Source organism: Sesamum indicum, linkage group LG3 (genome assembly GCF_026168435.1).
Source record: "Sesamum indicum cultivar Baizhima isolate 11 linkage group LG3, ASM2616843v1, whole genome shotgun sequence".
Taxonomy (NCBI): Eukaryota; Viridiplantae; Streptophyta; class Magnoliopsida; order Lamiales; family Pedaliaceae; genus Sesamum; species Sesamum indicum.
This window is the reverse complement of record NC_142659.1, coordinates 3,219,136-3,243,128: the sequence shown is the minus strand read 5'-3', so window position 1 is coordinate 3,243,128 and position 23,993 is coordinate 3,219,136. Positions and strand designations below refer to the sequence as shown.

The 23,993-nt window shown below is 34.2% G+C and overlaps 3 protein-coding genes across 5 annotated transcripts; 2 read left to right on the top strand and 1 right to left on the bottom strand.

The window, feature by feature from the left end:
• The first annotated feature begins 5,051 nt into the window (after positions 1-5,051).
• On the top strand, positions 5,052-16,283 carry LOC105157125 (zinc finger protein BRUTUS-like At1g18910). Of its 3 annotated transcripts, none has more exons than XM_011073432.3 (12): positions 5,053-5,653; positions 6,472-6,690; positions 8,287-8,481; positions 8,550-8,875; positions 9,061-9,292; positions 10,024-11,651; positions 11,936-12,154; positions 12,240-12,377; positions 12,718-12,952; positions 13,045-13,104; positions 15,771-15,842; positions 15,945-16,283. In XM_011073432.3, exons 1-12 carry the CDS (start codon positions 5,399-5,401, stop codon positions 16,044-16,046), a joined length of 3,681 nt encoding a protein of 1,226 aa, XP_011071734.1. In that variant the 5' UTR covers positions 5,053-5,398; the 3' UTR covers positions 16,047-16,283. The 3 variants fall into 3 exon arrangements, with proteins under 3 accessions (XP_020548458.1, XP_011071734.1, XP_088734520.1); XM_088878394.1 differs by having other exon boundaries at positions 5,516-5,653; positions 6,491-6,690; XM_020692799.2 differs by lacking the exon at positions 12,240-12,377 and having other exon boundaries at positions 5,052-5,653.
• LOC105157127 (LOB domain-containing protein 27) lies at positions 15,111-18,361 on the bottom strand. Its single transcript, XM_011073433.3, has 3 exons — positions 17,372-18,361; positions 17,095-17,213; positions 15,111-15,436 (listed from the first exon to the last, which is right to left on the bottom strand). Exons 1-2 carry the CDS (start codon positions 18,148-18,150, stop codon positions 17,111-17,113), a joined length of 882 nt encoding a protein of 293 aa, XP_011071735.1. The 5' UTR covers positions 18,151-18,361; the 3' UTR covers positions 15,111-15,436; positions 17,095-17,110.
• A 5,071-nt stretch (positions 18,362-23,432) lies between these two features.
• Positions 23,433-23,960, top strand: LOC148788589 (uncharacterized). Its single transcript, XM_088879029.1, has one exon. It carries the CDS (start codon positions 23,433-23,435, stop codon positions 23,958-23,960), a length of 528 nt encoding a protein of 175 aa, XP_088735155.1.
• Positions 23,961-23,993: the final 33 nt, after the last annotated feature.

The window sequence follows — 23,993 nt, the reverse complement described above, 5'->3', positions numbered from 1 at the left end:
CAGTGAGCTCCCGGGTCGGGTTTTATTTGGTGGGTGGGCCGCTCCTTTCTATGTAAACCACATTTATGTGAGTACTAGAGGTGGCAGATGAGTAGAGCCAGCTCGATTTTGAGCTCGACTCGAGTTCGAACGCTAAGTTATGCCTGTTCATCAGCTCAATATTTTTTTAATTTTATATATAATTTTGTTTTTAAATTTTTTATATATTTAATTTTATATTTAATAATTAATCAATTTTATAATCAAAATTGACCATTTATTATAATTATTAATCAATATCATATATTTTATTTTGGATAATAATAAATTATGGTACTTTTATTTATACATTTAATATTTGTACAAAAATAAATTTAATCAACAACTTAATAAATTATAATATTTTTTATAATTAAAAATTCTTATTTAATATGATATAAACTTTATGTTATATTTTAATATATATTTGTATTACGTTATACATTTTTTAACTTGATAAGTAATTCACTTATGATTTTTTATTATTTATGATTTTATATCAAAAATTAGTAATTTCTATGAATTAATCTAAAAATATAATAATAATAATAACAACAACAACAACAACAATAATAATAATGATGATGATGATGATGATTATGATGGTTGAACAATTCTAATTATTATTTTATTATATCTATAATGAGATTAAGAAAAATTAATCAATAATTACGATATCTTAAAATTTGGGCACCCAATTCATACGAAATTTAAATATATACAAAACTGTGTCCATCGGGCGGTATGATTTAAAATCACATGGTCTGATTCAACGATACACCGTCTTGAATGATTACTCTTATATTCCGAGTACGATATCTCGACATATGTATATCCAATAAATCTAAAACTTTACCAAATATATATTTTCTGTAAGTTTTAACATATCTAACGGTCTGATCTGAATTTTGATGGCTCGAGTAACCCATGTTGTTCAACAATGTAAGATGATAGTTACATCAATGTTATACTAATATTTATAAATTTATAAAATTTGCAGATTGTGAACATATATTAATTTCAACTATAAAATATTTTTATGTATTTTAATTGCATTATTTCAGATAATTGATACTTTTTCAATAACTTTAAACTGTTCAGAATGATTTTTTTTTTTGGTACTATTTACTAATTATATTACTACTAAACTAATCAGTAGTTTATATTTATAATAATAAATTAGAATTTCATACTATATTTTGGTATATTTATAATATAGTATACATTATACAATCTATTTTATTACTTATAAATTTATGTAAAAAATTGATGATTCTCATTATTTAATATAATAATAATAATAATATAGTATGCATTATATAACTTATTTTATTATTTCTAAATTTATGTAAAAAAAATTGGTGATTTTCATAATTTATGATAACAATAATAATAATAATAAACAAAAAAAAAAAACCAGTTTGAGCTCAAGCTCAAGCTCGACTCGTTGCCACCCATAGAGCTCGGTTGGCCTCCTAAACAGATGAAATTATTTGAGCGGTGCTATAAGAAAAAAGATGACGACGGCTGGAGCGGGCTGAGGACTGCAGAGGTGCCGGTAAGTAGCTAAAATTATTAATATTATTTTTTTAAAAAAATTAATTATTCGTTAAAAGTACTAACAATTTTGTTTGTTTTACATGAGACGTTGCAGAACCTGTTGGAGGATGGTTAGCCTTAGCCTACGATCGAGAACCATGATGCCCCCGCCAAATCGGAGGCTCAGTAGCGACGATGGAGTAGTAGATGTGGCTAGCTGCAGTTGGAGGCAAGAACAAAGACCGAGTATTCGGCCTTGATTCTAATGCCCACATCTCCAACCGCACATTCACGTCACCATCGCTACCACAAAACCTGGTCATGGAGGACAGCATCAGTTGCCTCGAGCTCATGATGGCCGACATGATAGCCATATGAAGGAGATGTAGGCCTCCTCTTCGACCACAACACCGCTTCCAACAGACCCTCGGCCTCAAATCGGGACAATGTAGACATTGCTGACGAGAAGGGGTTAGATTAGGTTTTATAATTTTCTTTTGTAATTAAATCATTTTTATATTAATATAATATCTTATCTTAATTATTCATATTTCATAATATTTATTATATTTGTTATTATTTTATATTTATTTAATTAATTAAATTAGTTAAAAATTAATTAAATTAATTTAATTATATATGAGAATTTACTAAAATATATAAATTTATTTATTTATTTATTCAAATTTATTAAATATATTAATAAATTATAAAATTCAAAAATTAAGAACTGTTTAGTAATGGTAAAGAAAATATTAAAAATTTAAATAAATAATCATTCCAAATACCATTACTAAAATAGTTTTGAACACATGTTCGTAAACTAGACTAACCATTCCAAATACCATTGTTGCAACCATTTTAAACAAGTGTTCATAATTAGTGGCTAACCGTTCCAAATACCATTGCTATTTTAGTTTCTAATATGTGACTTCCAAAACTAAAAAATATTGTTCCTAGTACCATTACTAAAACAATTCTACAAACGTGTTCCTAATTAAAACTAATCGTTTCTAAAATCCGTTATAGTGTACAGTTCCAAAACCCATTCCGATATTTATCACAAATACAAATAAAAACAGATTCAAAATTTAGGCACGAGTATTACAATGATCGTTCCAAAAGTTCCCCGATAAAATTAATTTAGTCGTTCCAAAATCCTTAAAAATCGTTCGAATTCAAAAAAAAAAAAAAAAAAAAACTTAGACGAATTCAATATTAGGAACGGTTTTCAATTAGAGTTACAGTTATCATCCCAAATACAATCAATTTTGCCTTAACTGCTCTTAAATTTTTGCAACGCCATCTGTAAGGACGAATTTTAATCCATTCCAAATAAGTTCTGTGTCCATATAAGCCCGACCCCTCATATAGCCAAGTAAACAACTCTTTATTTAAGTTGGACTAGTTATTCAACTTAGTTTAGAAAAATAAACAGCCCTAAAATAAATAACCCTTTCAATTGAAAGTTTGAAATGACGTGATAAAATATAATACTAATATAAAAAGAAAAATTCTTCCACATTCTAATAACTCAATCGCACTAATTTTTTTGTGAAGTCAAAATGTCTTTCATGATAAAATAACTAATTTATTTAATGTTTTAAAATTTATATTAACTGATAAATTATTATTTTTTTCTTTCTTTCTTTTTATTAATGTAATGTACTAATTTATATATTTTACTCTTATTTATAATATATTTTAAAGTGTAAAAAATTAGTTATTATATACACATAGAAACGATGTGTCACAAATACTAGTATTTAAATCAACATTAAATTTTAAACCCATCTTTATCATCATCCCTACTAAACAAACACACATTCGTTCTTACATTTATTTAAATCAACATTAAATTATTAAATAGTATTTGAAAATAGCAAATGGGCCAAGATGGAGCCCAACAGGCCCAAAGTCAAATACCGGAGGGGAGCGTGTTCGCATGAGGGAGGCACGTGCCTAGCTGAAGCCGGACACGCGCACGTGCCCGACGAAAGTTGACTCTCCCCGAAATCGCGTGACGGAGAAATCGAGGTACGGCATGAACTAAGCCTCCTCCTCCTGTTCTTTTCGTGGCGGACCATGCTAACATGGTGCACTTCCACTCGCTTGGGTATGGAATTACAATGCACTCGCTTGATTGAGTGTTATTGCATGTAACGTTTTTTGTGATTTGAAAAATTACACATAATATTCTTAATATTTGTTTCCGTCCAATAAATAAATATATTCGTTAAAAATTTGTTAATATTAACAAAGAAGTTCAATGAAAAATCGTACTTGTTCATAATTGACTTATTACAGATTCATTGTATGCTGAATAGTTTTTCCTGGCTAAACTACTTTTATACGGAGGAAGATGCATCTTCTCACATACATTAGCGTATTAAGAAGCTGTATAAGGGTAGTTTAGCCATAAAAATTTATTTAAACTGCAATAAATTTTTAATAATAATTCAATTGAGGGTAAACATGAATTGTCATTCAACTTTTTTGTTAGCATTAGTAAATTTTGTGAATTTTTTTACTAATAGATTGATTTATTGGGCAAAAACAAATATTCAGAATATCAGATACAATTTTTCAAACCTTATGAAATTTATGTAGAAATTGCACCAATTTTTATAGGAGAGCGATATAATTATCTCTTTATTAAATATATTACTAATTTTGAACTGATCATACATTTAATACAAATTATTATAAATTCACATTAGATGCTTGTATTCATGAGATGTGAACCTGTAATTTTATAATTGTGAGATTTCAATATTACATTTTGATTTTGATCGAAATTAGCGATCTTTCACAACGATCTCGTAGTCAGCCATGTATTCTATTAAGACAATGTTGGATCCTGAGGTCAAGAAAGCACGTGAGGCTCGTCGGGTTCGTCCCCGACTTTGACCCTTCGACACTCAAGTTAGTAAGGTCAAATCGAATAGAAAATGTGCTATCAAAAACCAAAAAGGTCGAAAATAACTAAATGCCAATTACCTTAAATAACAGTGCGTCGAAGTATTTATAGAGCTCAAGTGGTTACTGTTGTTTGGGCCACGTGTCCTCATCTAAGTAGCATATGTACTCGATCTGACGGTCCTCAAATTTTGGGGTCTTCTTTATCAAAATGGGTCCCGAATCGAGCTATCTGACTTGTTTTTCCGAAGGTGCGGATTTTGTGCTCATAAATGACGTATTTTTGGCACTCCACACTAAAATTGGGGTTTCTCCCATCACATTTGATCATTAAAATTAATGTATATTTTTTTAAAAAAAATAGTATGTATTGATAATCTAATTGCATTTTGGTATAATAATTTTTGAAAATGTCACAATAGTCCCACAAAAACATGAAGCCAATGAAGCGCGTAGTGCACACATCCGCACGACTGCGATGGTTTAGCTATTCAGAGCAAAAGATCCGTTGTGACGAAGCCCACACTCCCACAAAGATCCTCCCAATCGACGTATGAGACATGTGCTGGGGTGGGGTGGCAGTGGCTGATTGGTTCTACAGCGGCCAAAACTCAAATGTACGGAACGAAACAAAGAACAAGAGGTTCGCGCCACGGGCAGTTTGGTGGAACATCAAGATCATCCGCCGTGGCGAAATTTCACACCAAATCCCTACTTAATTTAAGCCCAAGAAATTCTTAAAAAATTCATTTGAATAATAATCTTTGAAGTTTGAACTGATGTTGAAGCCTGTGGGCACAGAGGGAAGAATCTCGTTAAATGTCGGGTTAAATCTGATGCTGGAGCTTCCCCTTTTGGTCTCTCGCGCCATTGATGATAGGTGGTGGTGGTGGTGGAGGAGGAGGAGGCGGCGCGTCATTTGATGGGCGGCAGAGAAACCGAGAAGGAGGAGGATTGGCCGGTGACTTCGATTGCTGGGGTCAGACTCGTTGATGCACCCGTTCTTTTCTTCGTCGCTACTCATAAGGCTTTCCGGGCTGAGCTTGCTGCGCTCCGCCTCGTGGCGGCGGAGGCAGCGAGGAATTGGGTTTGTGGAGATGAAGTCGTGGTTGACCTTAGGCGGAGGTTGGAGTTCTTGAGGCTTGTATATAACTATCACACTGCTGCTGAAGATGAGGTTAGACCAACTTTAGGGATCACTAAGCTAAATTTTCTTTCTTTATTTGTTTATGTTTAAGTATGATTTGTTTGGGGATCAATTTAGACTTTTGTGGAAGTTTTGATTTGTAGTTGAGCTTCTGTTTGGGTGTTCTTTATTTGAGGGAAACAAATGAAATTTTAAACAAGATGATGTGTATGAATCTGTGAAATTGTAGAGCTCTTCTTGTGTGTATCTGTATTGGCAATTCTGTGAAATCAATGTTGAGATAGTCATAATTTCTCATAGTGTTTTCTTTTCCTGGTGCGAAAGAATGGAGTGAGTTGACTTTTGGTACATAATTGAATAATTGGACATACCTTTTCCTAAGCAGTTGAAGCAACATCAGTATTAAAGATGATGCAAATCGTTTGAAAATCGGCACGGAGGAGTTGTAGTAGAAACTTGCCTCTATGTTAGAATAATGCAATACATTAGATCAGTATCTGTTAATATATAAAAGAAATGATCTTGACATGCTTGATGCTTGAAAGATGTTTAGAGTATTTATGGTAGAGTCTGCATTTGTATCGTCTTTGAGTTGTGCCCCCGTGATCTCTAATTGCTCGTCCTTTTTGGATAACTTGGTTTACATAAATAGAAAAGACAAATTGTCTTCTCCGTGCATACAAGAATGAATAAAAGGCATAATCTTTTCGTGCATTCTCTTTTGGAGATGGAGAGATAAAGAGGTTCCCACAACAGAGAATTGTGTCATACTACCATAAAGTAATTTTTTTGTAATCCTCGTTTCTGTAGACTCAAGAATTCCTAAGTTAATTCTTAATTTCTAACAGGTTATCTTTCTGGCATTAGATGCACAAGTAAAGAATGTGGTGTCAACATATTCACTTGAACATAAAACCATTGATGATAACTTTAGCTCCATCTTCCATCACTTGGATCTCTTAATGAAGAGAGATGAAGATGCTCCTCAGATGTTTCAAGAGCTTCTCTTTTCAATAGGTAGTATCCAGTCCATGATTTGTCAGCATATGCAGAAAGAAGAAGAGCAGGTACTTCACATACTTCAGCATTGGGCAGAATTTTTGCAGGTTTTCTTTAGCCTAAATAATTATCTTGGAGGCACTTATTCTGTCCAAATTACATGGTTTCCTTTCTCATATTTGTTGATTTAATGAGTCGTCTGAATTATGAGTACTCTGACCTACCTCTCAAATTCTTCTGTTCAAAAACATGACTTGGATTGAACAAGATAGCATTTTTAGATCAAACCATGACGCCCCTTAAAGCCTGTAATTCTCAGGTCTGGGATCTGAAATTTCTGTATCCTCTTGAAACTTTATCTTGCATAATTAGACATCACATGTTGATCTTGAAATTAACATATGAAAACAGCCATTGTATCTTGACATTTTATCAACTCAATTTACATATCTCTGCTCGAACTTTACCCATTTCGATTGAAGAAATCTAATACCTTGGACACAAACTTGTGAATAGCTAAGCAGTTTCCTGGATGAGCAACAGGGTTCAAGATGTTCTGTGTAAAATTTCTTGTTCCAAACTGAGATTAATTTTTGCAATAATGCTTCTATCAGCTACTGTTATAATTTGCATTGATTGGCGATTATGTAATGAAATCAAACGTCTTAAATTAGTTTCCAGAAATCTGACTACTCATTGCTTATAGTATGATGTATAACCCAAAATTTTGTGTTGAAATCAAACTTGCATTTTATTTTTGTAGATATATATCAAAATATCAAAAGTTTCCTAGCAAGCTTCTTTAGATTTCCTGATATTTCAAATGTTATTAAAATAATTTATATGTAAAATAAATGTGATGAAATAATACTTACATTTAGTAACTTAATAATGAAGTAATAATAAAAGAATGTAAAAAATACTTTTAATGCACACACTTGTAATTATATTAAATTCAAATTAAGAGAGAGTTGTTTCCTTCCATTGTTGTGCCCTGAGTACTGCTAACATCTAACTAATAATTTGCATTCCCAAATATAAAAGTAGAAGTAGGAGAGAGACCTTTTGTTTTAATAGAGATTATTGAGTATTTATCACAACATCATAGGTACATATTTTATTTAGAAAACATTTGCCGAGCAAATTTAAGTTATACCCATTTAATAAACTTACTTTGTTCACATCATATATATTCATCCTTTCAGTTTAAAAGATGCATAATATCCTGATTGTTTTTCTATAAATTTCCATATTGTTTCACAACTGAAACTGAAAGTTTGTATATCCTCAATTTCTGCATAAATCTAGAGCTTTGCAGTAAGCATCGACGCATGTAATATTTACCTTGTGTCCACCTGAGCTTTCTGACAGAAGATACTCTAATGGTCAATAACTATTCCAAGATGAAGTGTCTTGACTACAGGATGTAAGCAGTTGGAGATGTCAATATGGCATAACTAGCTGATCATGTGTCTGAATTCAACTGCTGTAAATAAAATAGTTATATGTACATATCAATAAGTTCTCATGCAGAAAAGTTCATATTACCTGGAACATCCACTTACACTTGCTCTTGCTATGAGGATACTAGGCCAAATCATTTTCCTCCAACACCACGAGATTTTCATCTCCTGATGTTCCATTATACCTTCATGTGACTGCAGGTTTTTCCTCTGGTGAAGCAGAAATTCACTTCCGAACAACAGTCTCAGCTTGTCTGGCAGTACATGTGCAGTGTTCCCATCATACTGCTGGAGGAATTTTTGCCATGGATGACTCTTTATCTTACTTCAGATGAAAAGTTAGATGTTTTAGGTTGCATAAAGCTTATTACACCTAAAGAAAGAATTCTTCAAGAGGTAGATCTAAACTAAAACTCTGATGGGATGTAGTTAACAGTCTTGAATTAACTGTATGATCTGTGTAGGTGGTCTTATCCTGGATTCAGAAAGTAGAGGGATCTTCTTCTGAGGCCAGCGATATATACAGTAAAGTGTGTCAACTTTTAAATGGACTATCCAGTTCCAAGGATATATATGAAGAAGAACGGCAACTGGAGAAAGCATTTCCAATTCAAATAAGGGGCGTCGGGGTCCCAATCAAGGGTATTCATATTTGGCATTCTGCTCTCAGAAGAGATTTTGGTGATATAATACGGGAATTATATCAAATAAGAAGCTCAAACTGTTTTTCAAGCTTATCTTCAGTAGTTGTCCAGCTAAAATTTATTGCAGATGTCCTGATCTTCTATAGGTAAGTTAAGCCATCAAAGTTTCCAGGACTTAAAGATGCATCTTAATATTTTACTCACTTTGCTTCTGGACATTAACAGAAATGTAGCTACTGAAATTCATACATGGGACTGACGTTTTCGGTCCATTTATATATGCATGCGCATCTGATGCCTGTTGACACTTTTGCTCTCTTGTTTGATGCAGCGATTCCTTGGACAAAATTTTTTACCCATTGCTAAGCCAATTTGCCAACAAGAACCTATCTTCTTGCAGTCCACTCATCGAAGAAAGTCATATTAAGAATCTTCGAGTGTTGCTTTTCTGTGAAGCTCAAGGTTCAGATCAGAATAGAAGAAGCTTCATAGAGATGCTTTGTCAGGAACTCGGATCTGTTGAAAGGTGGTTCAGCAAAAACCTGATTTTTCTTGAAACCGAGGTACAATTTACTTCTTTTGTTTTGTTTGGCACTTTTTATTGAAGAAGATAGATGCTGGACATTGTTATTTCTCATTCATTATTTGGAATGCCTGGTATTGTTTTTTTCTTAATTTCCGTTAGTTGTTGCTCTTTATCTTAATATTTACTCTAGTAGGCTGGAAAGTTTATGTTATTCAAGCCTTGGATCATTGAAATTATAAATTAAAAATTAACAAGATCAGTTTCTGTGTTAGGCTTTGGCAATAAGTTTTGTAGGTAATCATGCAAATTTAAATGTTATGTGATGTTAGAATTTCAAATTCCTATATTTCAGGAAGAGTTTAGGAAACTAACAATATGTTCATAGTCCATAGAAATCAAAGTCGAGCACAGATATTAATAAAACTGATCATACCATATTTACATATTGCAAAATGTATTAAATATGTGTTTTCTTGAAGTTTGACCTTATAGTAAGTTCTAGCCAACTAGAAGGCATTGAACCAACACTAGTTCCGCCATAACGTATCCTGTTTAATTCATAAAAGAAAGGGAACATTATTGTTTCTGATGTTTATTTGGAATATGTGAATTTAATTACAACTACCTGCAACTTAATGACATGTACACGTACACAAGCATAAATCACAATCATTTTATGGTCTAGTCAACAGCTTATCTTTAAGTTTCTCAATGGTTGGAAGTCAGTTTTTTGTTGCCTCAGTAACTTTACTCTTCAGTTTCTTCCAGGTTTTCCCATCTATTAGTGAGAGTTGCGCTAGCGAGATGCAGCTGTGGTTCCTCTACACAAGTCTTCATATGATGCCACTTGGGTTGCTAAGGTGCACTGTTACTTGGTTCTCTTCTCACTTAACTGAGAACCAGTCCAATTCTATTCTAAAGAACATCAAACTGGGATGCCCTTCGATCAGTAAGCCTTTTATATCTTTATTACATGAATGGGTTCGCATAGGTTGTTCAGGGAAAACCTCGATTGACAAATTCAGACAAAATCTGGAAGAAATGTTCAATGGTAGATGTTTTTACTTGACTAAGCGAAACAGGCAGGACACTGTATTCTGTAATGAGCTGCCTGGTCCAAACTCAACAATAAAGATGAGGGAAACTGTGGATATCCCCTCATCTTCTGTCTCTGTTGCAACTGAAGAGCGTAATATTTCTCATCCTAGTGAGATGAATCTGCACATTTTCTTTTCTCAGATGTTTAAAAGAATGCCACCCCTTCAAAAGAATCTTGCAGAATCTGATGATGCTATGTCTCTGAATCTTGAGGCTAGACCAATGGACCTCATCTTTTATATCCATAGAGCTCTCATAAAAGATCTGGAAAATCTTGTCATCCTATCAGCTAAGCTGGCTGCAAATGTTGGATTTCTCGCTGAGTTCAAGAACCGCTTCAAACTTTTACATAACATCTACCAAGTTCATAGTATCTCAGAAGATGAAATTGCTTTCCCAGCTCTGGAATCAAAGGGAGCACATCAAAACATAAGCCACTCCTACTGCATTGACCATAAATTGGAAACCAAACATTTCACGAGAACTTCCATAATTCTAGATGAGATCTCTGAATTGAATGATTGTGAAGGGTGCAACAAGACTAGGCTAAAGTACTACCATTTGTGTTTAAAGCTCCATGAAACATGCTTGTCTATGCATAAACTACTATCTGACCATATATACCGTGAAGAAGTTGAAATTTTTCCTTTGTTTAGAGGATGCTTCTCCACTGAGGAAGAAGAGAAGATTGTCGGACACATGCTTGGAAGAACAAGAGCGGAATTTCTTCAAGAAATGATACCCTGGCTAATGGCATATCTAAGCTCTGATGAACAGCATGCTGTGATGTCTTTATGGTTCAGGATTGCAAGATATACGAAGTTTGATGAATGGTTAGGAGAATGGTGGGAAGGTATGACGAGATATAACATATCCACAGTGGAAGAGGGGTCAAGATCTCCTTCATTGGCTGCTGACCCCATCGAAGTTGTTTCAATGTATCTGATGAAAGATGATGCCAAAATTGAAAAAGTCGGGCACGACAGAGGGATGCCAAAAGAATTTGCTTTCGGCAATTGTAATTATTCTGGATCTTGCACTGTTGACAAGTCGGTGCTTGCCTATGGAAGTCAAGATGGATGTCCATCTCAAGATTTAAGCCAATATCAAAATGAGGTTGACAAGAAGAGATCCAATGAAGTGAATGACAAATGCCAGGAATGTCAGAAGTTGAGCCATCAGGAGCATCCTCTGGGAATGAATCAGGAGGAGCTGGAAGCTACTATAAGAAGAATATCTCGTGACTCTAATTTGGATTGTCAAAAAAAATCATATATAATTCAGAATTTGCTGATGAGGTAACATAAGCATAACACTTTGTTCCCTGTCTTTTTTAGGATCTATGGAATCTTCATACAAAGATACTAAAGGACACTTCATTATTGAATTGAAAATCGAAGTGCTTGCAAATGATTGTCTTGAATGACACTGCTGATGCATTTGAGTGCCAGTAAACATTATCACTTGTTACTGGGAACTTCTTGCTCAAATAAGTTCCACCTATATTACTCCCGCAGATAATTATATATGTTGTTTATGCGTTTTTTTATTAGGTTTGATGTCCTTTTTAAATTTATTGCAGTCGTTGGATCATAAAGCAGAAGATGTCTCATCAGGAGGCTTCTACGGAAAATCATAAGGGAGAAATTCCAGGAAAAAGTCCATCTTATAAAGACCCTCTTGAATCAACTTTTGGTTGCAAGCACTACAAGAGGAATTGCAAGCTCTTGGCTCCATGCTGCAACAAGCTTTATACATGCATACGTTGCCATGATGATCAAACCGATCATTCTGTGGACAGGTTAGATTAGCATGAATCGGGTTGCTGCTCAAATCAGTCTTTATTCCTTTGACATGCATATCATTCTTGGCATTTCTTGCTGCAGAAAAGCTATAACAAAAATGATGTGCATGAAATGCCTGTTAATTCAGCCAATTGGCCCTATATGTACGAGCCAATCTTGCAGTGGCTTCTCCATGGGAAAATACTACTGCAAGATTTGCAAATTGTTTGATGATGAGCGGTGAGTTGATGATAATAAGCTGAATTTCATTTAATTATTAGCTTCTAGTTGTTGTGATCCTATTCTGATAGCTTTATAATGCATCACGTAATTCGCAAGTGATGGCTGGAAAGGTCCTTTACTTTATAGTTATAAGTTGTGAATGCATCTGAAGAGGTTTTCTGGTCTTAAATCAACTTATTTACAGTTCATGGTTTACAAAATTTTAACCATCTGTCTAATTCTAGAACAATGGCTATGACCAGCATTTTTAAGCAATCTACTTTGGCAACTATTCCTATTATAATGCTGTACCATCAATAATTAACTAGCTCTATTCTGACATCGATATTTTGGATAGCCAAATATACCATTGTCCTTACTGCAACTTGTGCCGACTTGGGAAGGGATTGGGCATTGATTACTTCCACTGTATGAAATGCAATGCATGTATGTCAAGGTCTCTCTTCGTACATGTATGTAGAGAGAAATGCCTTGAGGATAACTGTCCGATTTGCCATGAGTACATATTTACGTCAAACTCTCCAGTGAAGGCACTCCCATGTGGGCATTTAATGCATTCGGCTTGTTTTCAGGTATCTCTCCTCTTAAGGTGGTTTCTTCTTGCTTGAATTTTGTAAGAATATTTTCATTATTGACATCTCAGTCTTTTTTATCCTGCTGCCAGGACTACACTTGTTCTCACTATACCTGCCCAATCTGTAGCAAGTCTCTGGGCAACATGCAGGTTAGTTAATTCCTTCCTATGTATGTTTCTTTTGTGAACAGCTCATATTGATCTTGGTGCAAGGAAAAGCCCGATTACATATTTTTGTGACTGCAAACGCATATGTTAACAGTTGACCATTTAATGTTGCTAAAAATATAGTTAATGAACCTCAACTCTGCTCATTACACAATCTGATAAAGAGGCTTTACAGAATACAAGCTTATCCTATCTCATTTTAAAAACTTTCGAAGTGTCTGATCCAAGAAAATATATTAAAACATAATTAACTATCTTATCAAATATGGTCAGCAGCTTATTTTCTATATGTAATGTGATACACAACGTCAATCAATATATACCTTTTCCAGTTTCATAGTTGATAAATAAACATGAACTGTATGAATGCAGCTATTCTCTTAGGAACTTGTAACCACACCTTAGTAGCAAGCGAATGAAACAGGGGTCCAGAAAAAAATTTAAAACATCTGTCTGAAGTAAATAAACTAAATCAATTGCTAAAAGGTTTGGTGAGAATGAAATGTTATGAGATTCAGCTAAGTGGAATGAGTGGTAACTGCATGTTCTATCCGATCAAGAACGTATAGTTTCCAAGCATGTCCTCAGCTATAATATTGGTGAAATTTATTTCAACTGTTTGATGGTAAAGTCCAAATTGATTACTCTTTAACGAGTTCCCAAGTATTTAACTTAGTTCAATATAGAATTTGATCAGGCATCTCAACTTAGAAGCAGCATTAAAAGGTGTAAGGTGATGTTGGCTGATGCCTTCATATATTTCTGCAGAGCGTTTTCCTTGTTAGTTTTCGTATTTAATATAGTTAAAAATTTAAAATTAATATTAAGAACTTAAGGATTAAGCCAGCACATTAAGAAGAAAATATTATCCCATAAAATTAAGGAGGAAAGTAAATCGATAGCTATTGCTGTAATAGAGAATTAAAAGGTCGTATTTAATATCACATATTGACATAAGTAAGAATATGTTTTAAGAGGGAAATGCAACAAGACAAATTAGAGATTTTTCATAAATATTAGAAACCTTGGGTTGAATCTAAGGGAAGTTATACAGGAGGGATAGAGAAGGTGAGACACGACGGCCTCATTTTAGTTACAATCTATAAATAAATAAAAGCCAATCACATACTAAATAACTTTCATCCAATCACATTGGTCTAGGTCATATCATGATATGAATAAAGCGATGCAAACTTTTAGAGGAAATGTTATCACCTTTTATTTTCATTATCTCACGGTTAGTGGAATAAGATAAAAGAAATGAAAAGTTCTACTATAAATAAGGAAATTAATCGCTATTTCCCTGTGTCTCATGAGTTGTGGGAGGGAATAACATTGACTTTGGAACATTTCAAATCAAGATCATAAACTCATGTTTCATGCGTTTCATGATCACTATGATATGCATGATGCCGCGGCGATGTATGACTTAGGAACTTCATCATATTTAAGACTAATAAGCAAAAACATGGATGAAGAATTGTCTTTTATTGATATGAATTCAAATAAGAATGTCTATGAGAAGGGTATTAAAGAGTCCAAAGCTAGGTGACACGCCAGGCACTACTCTAAATGTGCAAGCATACACAAAGCTCTACACAATAACTCCATCAAAGCATGGAATGAAACTCTATGCATGTATTTACTGAAAAAAAACTCTATGTATGTATAGGATGCATATATGTAATCATAGAAATCTATTATCATTTTAATTGCTCAACAGACTCACATAGCTAGCCTAGCAGAGGACAATTCTTAAAAATCAATAGGAAGCTTTAGAATAGTTACAGGGAAAAAGTTAAAAAAATTGAAGAGGAATAAAAGCAAGATTTCTGAAGGTATTCTTTTTCTTCTAAAGCTTTTTGATGTTTTTATAATGCTTTGGTAAATATGGATTATTTAATAGTTGATTATCACTACTTTAGATGATTATACCTTTGGAAATTGGGATTTATTCAAATTTCTTTGGGGTACACACCCATTGGCCTGTGGCACAAAATGCATACACCTCAACCGCCAGGCCACCTGCCTCGAACTTGGGCATATGCCCCGTACGACAAATAACCCCCCCCCTCCCTCCCCACACCACAATTACCTTGAGGCAATTTTTAAGTGCCCCACCTAAGGATGCTGCTCGGGGGCGCCTCTGATGACTTTCTTTTGAAATACTGCTTACAAGTAGAAGGACCTGCCATAACTGTCTAGTCATCCTCTGCTGTTCTATTTAGCTTTGTGCATGAGCTGGAAACATTATCTCCAGCTGCTGCTAGTCTTTTTCCCGTTAGTTGTTGCTATCTAGCATAGCCTTCAACATCTGCCAAAGTCCAAAGACATTATCAGAAATTTCTACACCATTCATTTTTAATCATCCCATAAAATGGAACTAGTGAAATATATAGCCTTCATCCAAGTATTCCGTCGCCTTCTAGTAGAATGCTTCTCATATTTCATTGTTGATTGCCGCATATAGTACATAATTAATTGCCCCTGTTAGTGCCATCTCAAAACCTTCCAGCAAACAAAGTAGGGAAAATATGCATATAAATCTTGAAACTAAACAAGTTTGTACGACACTGCAAGTTGAATCCATTTCATGTAATGATATAGCACATGTGGGAGGTCAAAAAACTTATTTGGCTCCTTTTCAGGTGTACTTTGAGATGTTAGATGCTTTGTTAGCTGAAGAGAAAATTCCAGAGGAGTATGCTGGCCAGATTCAGGTCAATCATCTTCTGCATGCATCATCATTTTGTGTTCTTGATTATATGAACTTCTACTATAGGTTAAAATCATTTTAAATTGACAATGCAATGGATATGCAGGTTATATTATGCAACGACTGTGAGAAAAGAGGAACTGCCTCATTTCACTGGCTTTATCACAAGTGCCCTTATTGCGGTTCATATAATACCAGGCTTCTGTGACTCAAGTCTTGGCAAGTTTGTCTTTTTTCAAGCAATCACATCTACAATCCCTGTATGATTTATGCAACTGGTATGAAATAGTTCCATTTTTCAGTTGGAGCACTTAGTTTATGCCAGTCTATCACCATTTTTTCCTCTAGCAGAGAGGTTTCTGGAACTGCAATCTATTGTCCAGCTGTCAGCTCTTAAGCTTGATCTATGAATAAGATAGTTTCTATTAATGATTCCTTCCAGATATATTCTTCTGATTTTCATAGAAAGTCATATTACATAGGAGAGACATTATAAGATGATATTTTCCCTACTGTTTATGTATATTTTTGTCTGAAGTCTCCTAAAAGACACTGTGAGATGTTGCTATTGTCAAATAGTTTGAAGTCTAAATCTCCCAAGATGTAAGAGAGTGGGTACAACTAGAAAACAAAGAAGAGCCTCTTACTGGCATGTTCACTAGGACTTAACATGACCACTGACATATTAGAATACCTACCCTTGCATACTACTGTTAAGACAAATCGAAAAGATCAAGCTCCGGAAAATCCTTGCTTGATTCTCATTCTCTAAATCATGCTATATATGCATAAATTTCTTAAGATGTTTCCACCATGCTAAAATCCCAGCACCATTTTTCCTCTCTTTCCTTGCACAACCTTATGATGGCAGTTCTTCTGACGATGGCATGTCTTAACTTAGTAGTAGCTAAGATCACCAAGCAACTGGTGGTTTACTTTAGGAATGTGAAATGCTACGAAAAAAGGAATGACCTACTGTCAAAATCTCCAAGATTTATTCTCATTTCTGATGAAAGGATAGGATTTCTTTCTTAATGTTCCAATTTACAAGCTCTAATGAATGCAATTAGTTTTCTGTAGAAAAAAAATTATGATTTCTGTATATCTTTGTAAATAAAAAATGAAAATGTAAGAAAACAGGATATAGAAATGAGAAAACACTGTGTAATAGGTGAACATGCTTACTCTATGAAGTTTCTATGAAATAGAAAACAAAATTGGATCTCAGTTGGCCATGCAACTCTGCTAGAACGTACTCCGATTTGATATTTATTAGTTGACACTGGTAAGGCTGAAGCATGCTGCAGCACTCTTCAGTTCATTCTCAGCTATTTGCTCGACAGTCTGCCTAGAATCTTTCAGCGGTGATTCCAAACTGCACGGTGGTTGAAACTTCAAATTCAGTAATGGGGTGATTGTGATTGTAGAGTATTTACAATAGGATGCAATATGATAAACACTCAATATGAAAAAGAAAATATATATATGTGTATACGCATGGAGCGGTTGTAAAATGTTGAAAAGACATGATACCTGGATTCATACGGTTCCTTGGAGCCGATATAGGATTGTCTGTCATCAATGTTGTCGAAAAACGGGTGCATCTCATTGTAATCTTGAGGTGCTTCTTGTGGGATAGGCATAGGTTCTGAAGTAGCCAATTGTGATTGTATGACCATTGAATTGGGATTAGTATTATTGCTATTATAACTATATGCTTGTTGAAACCACAAAGAGTCGACATCATTGTTCTCCTTAGAGTCCAAGTTAGTATTATAATTAGCATTGGCATTGTTGGAATACGAGGCATGTGGTGCAACTGGGACTGCTGTCACAACGTTGTACTGTTGTGGAGGATTATCTTGATGGACAACTGGCATGCCGGCATTTCCTGGAGGTGCCATGCCGAGTTGTAACTGTGAGAGGTAATCATCTGTAGGTGACATGTCTTGTTGTTGATGCTGTTGCTGCCGATAATAAGCTAACTGTTGCAGAACAGCTTGAAGTTCCTCCTCAGCAAGCTGAATTTGGTAAGTGAGTTGTTGTATTTCAACCAAGCATCCGTAGACAGGATACTTATCACGCATAGCGGCATGAAACTTGATAGACTTCATGGCCATGGGTTTCTGATCGGGGTCAAGCTCCTTGAGTAAGTTCTGGATATGTTTCACCCCGAACAGTCTGTGCACGTTCAGAAACATCTTGGGTTGGTCGGCCGGGAAGAAGGGGGCGAGGAGGCATTCGGGGGTGCACCGCCTCCTCTGGTACTTGCATGCAGCGCAGGCCTGGCCCGTGCCACTCTTAAGGGTCATTCTCAATGCATCAAAGTGAATGTATTTCAAGAATGGCAAGAAATGTGGTGTTTGTTGTTTGATGGATCAATTACTGTTAAGAGAAGAGATGATTTCCTGTGTTGGAAGGAGAGAGAGAAGGCAAATAGCAAAGAGTGATCTGAAGTGGTAGTGTATGATAATGTGCGGATTTTGCGAGTGGAAAGACTGAGTAAAATATAGGCGAAAATATTGGGTATGTTTCTTTCTGAATCCATATGAGTGCTCAGGACAAGTGTAGCTTCCTCGGCAGAGCCCTTTTTTCCTCAGAACAAAACGGATTTCCTATTTTTCAGGTTCATCCCATCACAGGTCAGGGCTCTATCTCACTCCCAATATATACATGGCTAAATTATAAAGAATTTGACTAAACTTTATAATAATTATAAATATCTCATTTTTTAAAAATTTATAAATATTTTTTTAAAATTAAAGATTGTATAACAAATACTTTTTTTTAGTTAATTAATTATCATGAGAGCGTATTTGTTAAAAAGATATTAATTTTATGGGGGTTATTTATAATTTTTCTAGTATTGAAGGGATAATTGTAATTATGATAAATTTTGATTGATATATTTTAATATTAAAAAAATAAAAAATTATAAAAATTTAAAATTTTGAAAAGTTACAAAACATGTATAAGGTCCACTACTTGAGAATTTTTTTGTCTTTTCTAGAAAAATGACCAAATCATAGATGGGGTTCATGACTCCAACTTAAAAACAAAAGGCACAATTTAAAATTATATTAATTAAAAAAATATAATCAACTACTACAAATATTATTTATCATCTACGAATCACGCTGACTCGTTAGGTTGTCTTGAAATGAATTATTTATTTTAATATACCAAAAAAAGAACAAAAATATTTTTTTTATTAACAATTTTGTGACAAGTTGTGGATGGCCATTCACGACTTGCCATTTTTTATTTTTTTAATAAGTGTTGTTTGGCTTCGATGAGGACGACTAGAGACATGAAAAGTAGTGTCATGAACCAACTCAAATTTTGAAACATCACAATAATATTACAAATTCGAAGAACTTCAACATTATAAATAACATAGCAAAAATAACCAAGTGTTGAGTTTTATTGTAATTGCTAAGTTTTTTTTTCTTTTTTTCGGTAAAAGTAAATTTCATGTAGTGTAAAATGTACAAGCTATACAATTATATAGCCGAGTATGTGTGCCATGGAATTCGCCATAATCTATGCAATGCAATCGTACTAATTCTATTAGGTAGCTCAGGACTAAGTATGCATAGTCTAAGTTCATCTAGAATAAGGCGAGTAAGAGTCGATGCGTCTCGCTCCAATTGTTGACATTTTCTATGATTCCACTCCTGTCAGATGTGATAAACCATAAATGCCAAAAGATTTCGATATGCCGCATTAACAACATGTTTTCCCCGCCATCTCGGTAAAGCAATCAATAAGTTTTATAAGTGTAACCAAGTGTCATAAAAATTACAACTCATGTAATTAAGTTTTATTGTCATTTTATGAAAATAAGGTGTTAGAATTTGTAGTATTATAGTGATGTTACAAAATTTAAATTGGTTCATGATACTATATTTTGTGTCTCTACTCGTCCTAATCAAAGCCAAAACAACACGTATTAAGAAAAATAAAATAAAAAATAGCTAGTGGTGGATGACCATCCACAACTTGTCACAAAATTGTTAATAAAAAAAAGTTTTATTTTTGTTATTCTTTTCTTTTATTTATTAAAATAAATAAGTCAATTTCAAAACAACCCAATGAGTTAACATCGCGGTAGACGATAAATAATATTTGTAATAGTTGATTGTATTTTTTTAATTAATATATTTTAAAATTTATTACTAATTATAATTGATAAAATATTTAAATTTATAATTAATAATTATAATATTAATAAACTTAAAAAAATAAAAGAAATAAAATAAAAGTTGGTGTCTTGGACCTCATCCACGACTTGGGCATTTTTCAAAAAAAAAAAAAACTCAAATTGTGGGTGAATTTATTTAATAAATGCCAAAAAAAAAAGAAAAATTAGTAAAGTAGGGTTGTTTTGAAATATTTAGTAAAGTGAGTGGCACCGCGGTCACAGACCGCGGTGCCTCATTTTAAAAAAAAAAAAAAAAAAATTTTGTCTGTGTCACCGCAGTGCCTAACTGCGGTGACACAGAAAAATTATATTTTAAATGCCACCGCGGTGGCTCAATATATTTAAAAAAAAAAAAATTAATGAGCCACCGCGCTATATTTACCAAAACAAAAAATTTATTTAGTTGTTAATTGCCAATTCACATTGAATTGAATGTGAATTGGCAATTAACATTTGTGAATTGGGCCAATTGGTTCAATTCACAAATGATTTATTATTTACTTTATACAAATTAATTATATTTAATTAATTTTTAAAATTATATTAATTTTTAAAATATAATAAAATATATAAATGTAATAGTGTATATATTTTTTTATACAATTTTAAAAAAATACAATGAACCATATTGATAAGTTTGCGACAGTGTTGGAACCCTTCGATTGAAACTCAAGGCTAGATTCAAAATTTAGAAAAAATACAAGTAATTCTTGTGATACTCTAAATGTATAAATTATTATCTTATTAAAAAAATTAGCAATTTACTTATAATTTATAAAGTAATAAATAAAGTAATTTATTTTATATTTAAAAAATAAATTATTTTATTTTAATAAATACAAAGATATAAATAAAATAATTATTAAAGAAAAATGCTAACTGTTGCAAAAAACTTTCAATTTACGGGTTACAATATGAGAAAGTAGTATCAAATAGGACTATATTGCAACAAACCATAATATGAGACCAAACAAGTAAAATTTTCTGAACTCAATTAGTTAGAAGACACCTATTTTAAATTTTTCAAAAGCATTTCTAATTTAATAAAATTGATACTTTTTATTTAAAGTTTCATGTATTTATTCTTTCATATATATATATATATATTTAATTTTTTAAATTGATATTAGTATTCTATATATTATTTTCATGCTATTTATTTTATATTTTAATGTGTTTAATGAATTAATATTTTTAATATTTTAAAATAATTTCTAACAAATTAATCACAGAAATAGTATTTGCCTATTTAATTTTTTTAGTTGGATATATCTATCATTGATAGGGGTAATAGCACCCCTCCTTGGAATGGAATGACGGAAATACCCCTTGAATGCAGACAAATAACAAAAAGGGTACAAGATCCAAACACTTATTAGCGGGCCAACGACCCGTCTAATCTGATCCGGAATTGAGACCAGAATTATCAGCCATTGAATCTTTTAGTAGGCACTCCACCAGATATTGCCACGTGGGCCTACTCTATACGAGCATGGAAACCTATAAATACCGTAAATCATGATCAGTTATGGTATGTTGATTTAATGTTCTTTCGACTACATTTAAGCCTTTCAGATCGTTTTCGACCTCACGTATTCTAACTTAAACATTGAATGGCCTTAGCTGGGGCTTCCATCAAGCCTAACGTGCTTCTTTGTTCTCAGGATCCACTTCACAGGAAGCTTGGTTCAAGTGCGACCTGACTTGCAACCGCCAGTGGGTCACAATCCAACCCGTATAAGCGACTTGTATCGTTCTGGCGCCGTCTGTGGTAATCTTGAGAACGTGTCGAACGATATGGAGGGAGCATCTAGAAGAGATCGTTAGTATGAGGATGAGACGCCTGCATGAGAAGAGGATCAAATCTTGCACTTGACTCAAGCAGATGTTCAACGTATAATCGAGGAGGCGAGTAGAAAAGCTATAGTAGAATGCAAAAGGAGAACAGTAAGACCTGCAAAGGATGGGGTGAAAAGGCAATTATTTAAAGGGAAAAAATGGAGGTAGAATATGACAGAATCACACCTGGAGGACCTGAGAAAGGTCATGAAAGAACGACGTCTAATAAGGTAAGTAGTAGAAGGGTGTTTTCGAGCCAACCTGAATCTCCAACAGAAGTCGACAGTGTCAGCAGGCAAATCGAAAAATTAGGTCAGTAGATTGAAGAGCTCAAGAAACAAGGAGAGATCATAGCACAAAACATAAACTCACCATTTTCTAACAGAATCTTGACAGAAGTCATGGATAGTAGCATTAGATTCCCTGATTTGCCTAAGTATGATGGAAGTAATGATCCCCAGGAGCATGTAGCTGCATTCAAACTAGTTATGAATTTGTACGGGTAAACAGATTCTGTCAAGGCTAAGTTGTTTGTGACCACCTTGAAAGAAAAAATCAAGAATGGTTTAAGAATCTAGCCAGTGGGTCAATAGATTCATTTGAACAGTTGGTGCAGAAGTTTTTCTTCCATTTTTCCAGTAAGAAAAAGGCGAAGAGGTCGAATACTTACCTGTTCACTATCAGACAAAGGGAAGAAGAGACCTTGAAAAGCTTTATGGGATGTTTCGATACTAAAATGTTGGAGGTCCAGGACCTCAGAATTGACATGATGGTTAGCATACTCATTCATGGTCTCAGAAAAGGACCATTTGCTTCGGCATTGGCCCGAGACCCACCAGAGGGAATTGAACAATTAATGGGGTTGGATTAGAAATATATTGATGAAGAGGAGACCAACGCCATAAAGGATAATGAATGGTTTAGGGACAGAGGTTGTAATAAGAGTTTTGAGAGACCAAAAGAAAGAAGGTACCGATCTTAGAAAGATCGAAAAAAAATGGTACCATATCAACCAAGGTATCACAAATACACCCCTCTAAACACTACGAAAGAGAAAATGATGATGATGGTGGAAAAGGAAGGGCTTTTGCAATGATCAGGTAAGACACAGGACACCCCTACTAAAAGATTTTCTAACAAGTATTACATGTTCCATAAGGACAAGGGCCATGATACAGAGGAGTGCTACTAGTTGAAGGACGAGATCGAAGGTTTGTTCAACAGGAATATTTCAAGGATGTGATACTAGAAACGAGGAACGAGGCAGAAGGTAATCATAAAAGGAAACAGAGGAGCAGGTCCTGAAGCAGAGATAGAACCAGGAAAAGTGACCTTGAGAGGGAAGGAGCTCGAGATAATGTACCTATAAAAGGGGTCATCCATACTATATCAGGAGGACTTACAGGAGGAGATTCTTCTAGAGCTTGCAAAAGGTATGCATGCAATTGTAGACATAACCAAAGAGAGCACGTATTAAATGTCAAACATCAAGAAGACATTGTGTTTGGTGACAAAGACCTGAGCTTAGGGTTAGGAGCACAGAACGACCCCATGGTGATCAAGATGGATATTGCCAACTACAAGGTACACAAAGGGTTAATTGATAATGGAAGTTCTGTTGACATTATATTTACAAGTGTGTTAAGGAAGATGGACTTGGGAGAGCAGAAGTTGAAGCCTGTGAGAACTCCTTTAATCAGGTTTGGAGGAAGTGAGGTAGTACCTGAAGGATTGATCGATTTCCCAGTATCCATCGGAGACGAGCCAAGAAGAAAAACGTGCATGGTTCAGGTTTTTGTGGTCGACAGTTCTTTTGCATATACTGTGGTACTTGGACGACAATGGTTGCATATGTTTAGAGCTGTGGTTTCGACCTACCACCTGAAGATAAAATTTCTCATGAAATATGGAGTGGGAGAGGTCAGATGCGATCAAAGGGTAGCTACGCAATACTACAACTTATCAATAATACAAACTGACCTTGGAAGGAAAGAGAAGAGAAAAGAGAAGCAAGGACAGGGTGAGGAGGCCAAGGAAAGGAGAACCGAAAGAATAGAACCAGTGGAGGACTACAAATAGGTCGAGTTCGTGCCAGGAGAATTCAGCAAAATG

Coding starts and splice junctions, on each gene's coding strand:
- LOC105157127 (XM_011073433.3), bottom strand. CDS start 18,150: ATGACCCTTAAGAGTGGCACGGGCCAGGCCTGCGCTGCATGCAAGTAC. Junction 17,214..17,371: donor AAGGAACCGTATGAATCCAG/GTATCATGTCTT, acceptor ACCACCGTGCAG/TTTGGAATCACCGCTGAAAG.
- LOC105157125 (XM_011073432.3), top strand. CDS start 5,399: ATGGGCGGCAGAGAAACCGAGAAGGAGGAGGATTGGCCGGTGACTTCG. Junction 5,654..6,471: donor ACACTGCTGCTGAAGATGAG/GTTAGACCAACT, acceptor AATTTCTAACAG/GTTATCTTTCTGGCATTAGA. Junction 15,843..15,944: donor AGTATGCTGGCCAGATTCAG/GTCAATCATCTT, acceptor ATGGATATGCAG/GTTATATTATGCAACGACTG.
- LOC148788589 (XM_088879029.1), top strand. CDS start 23,433: ATGGTGATCAAGATGGATATTGCCAACTACAAGGTACACAAAGGGTTA.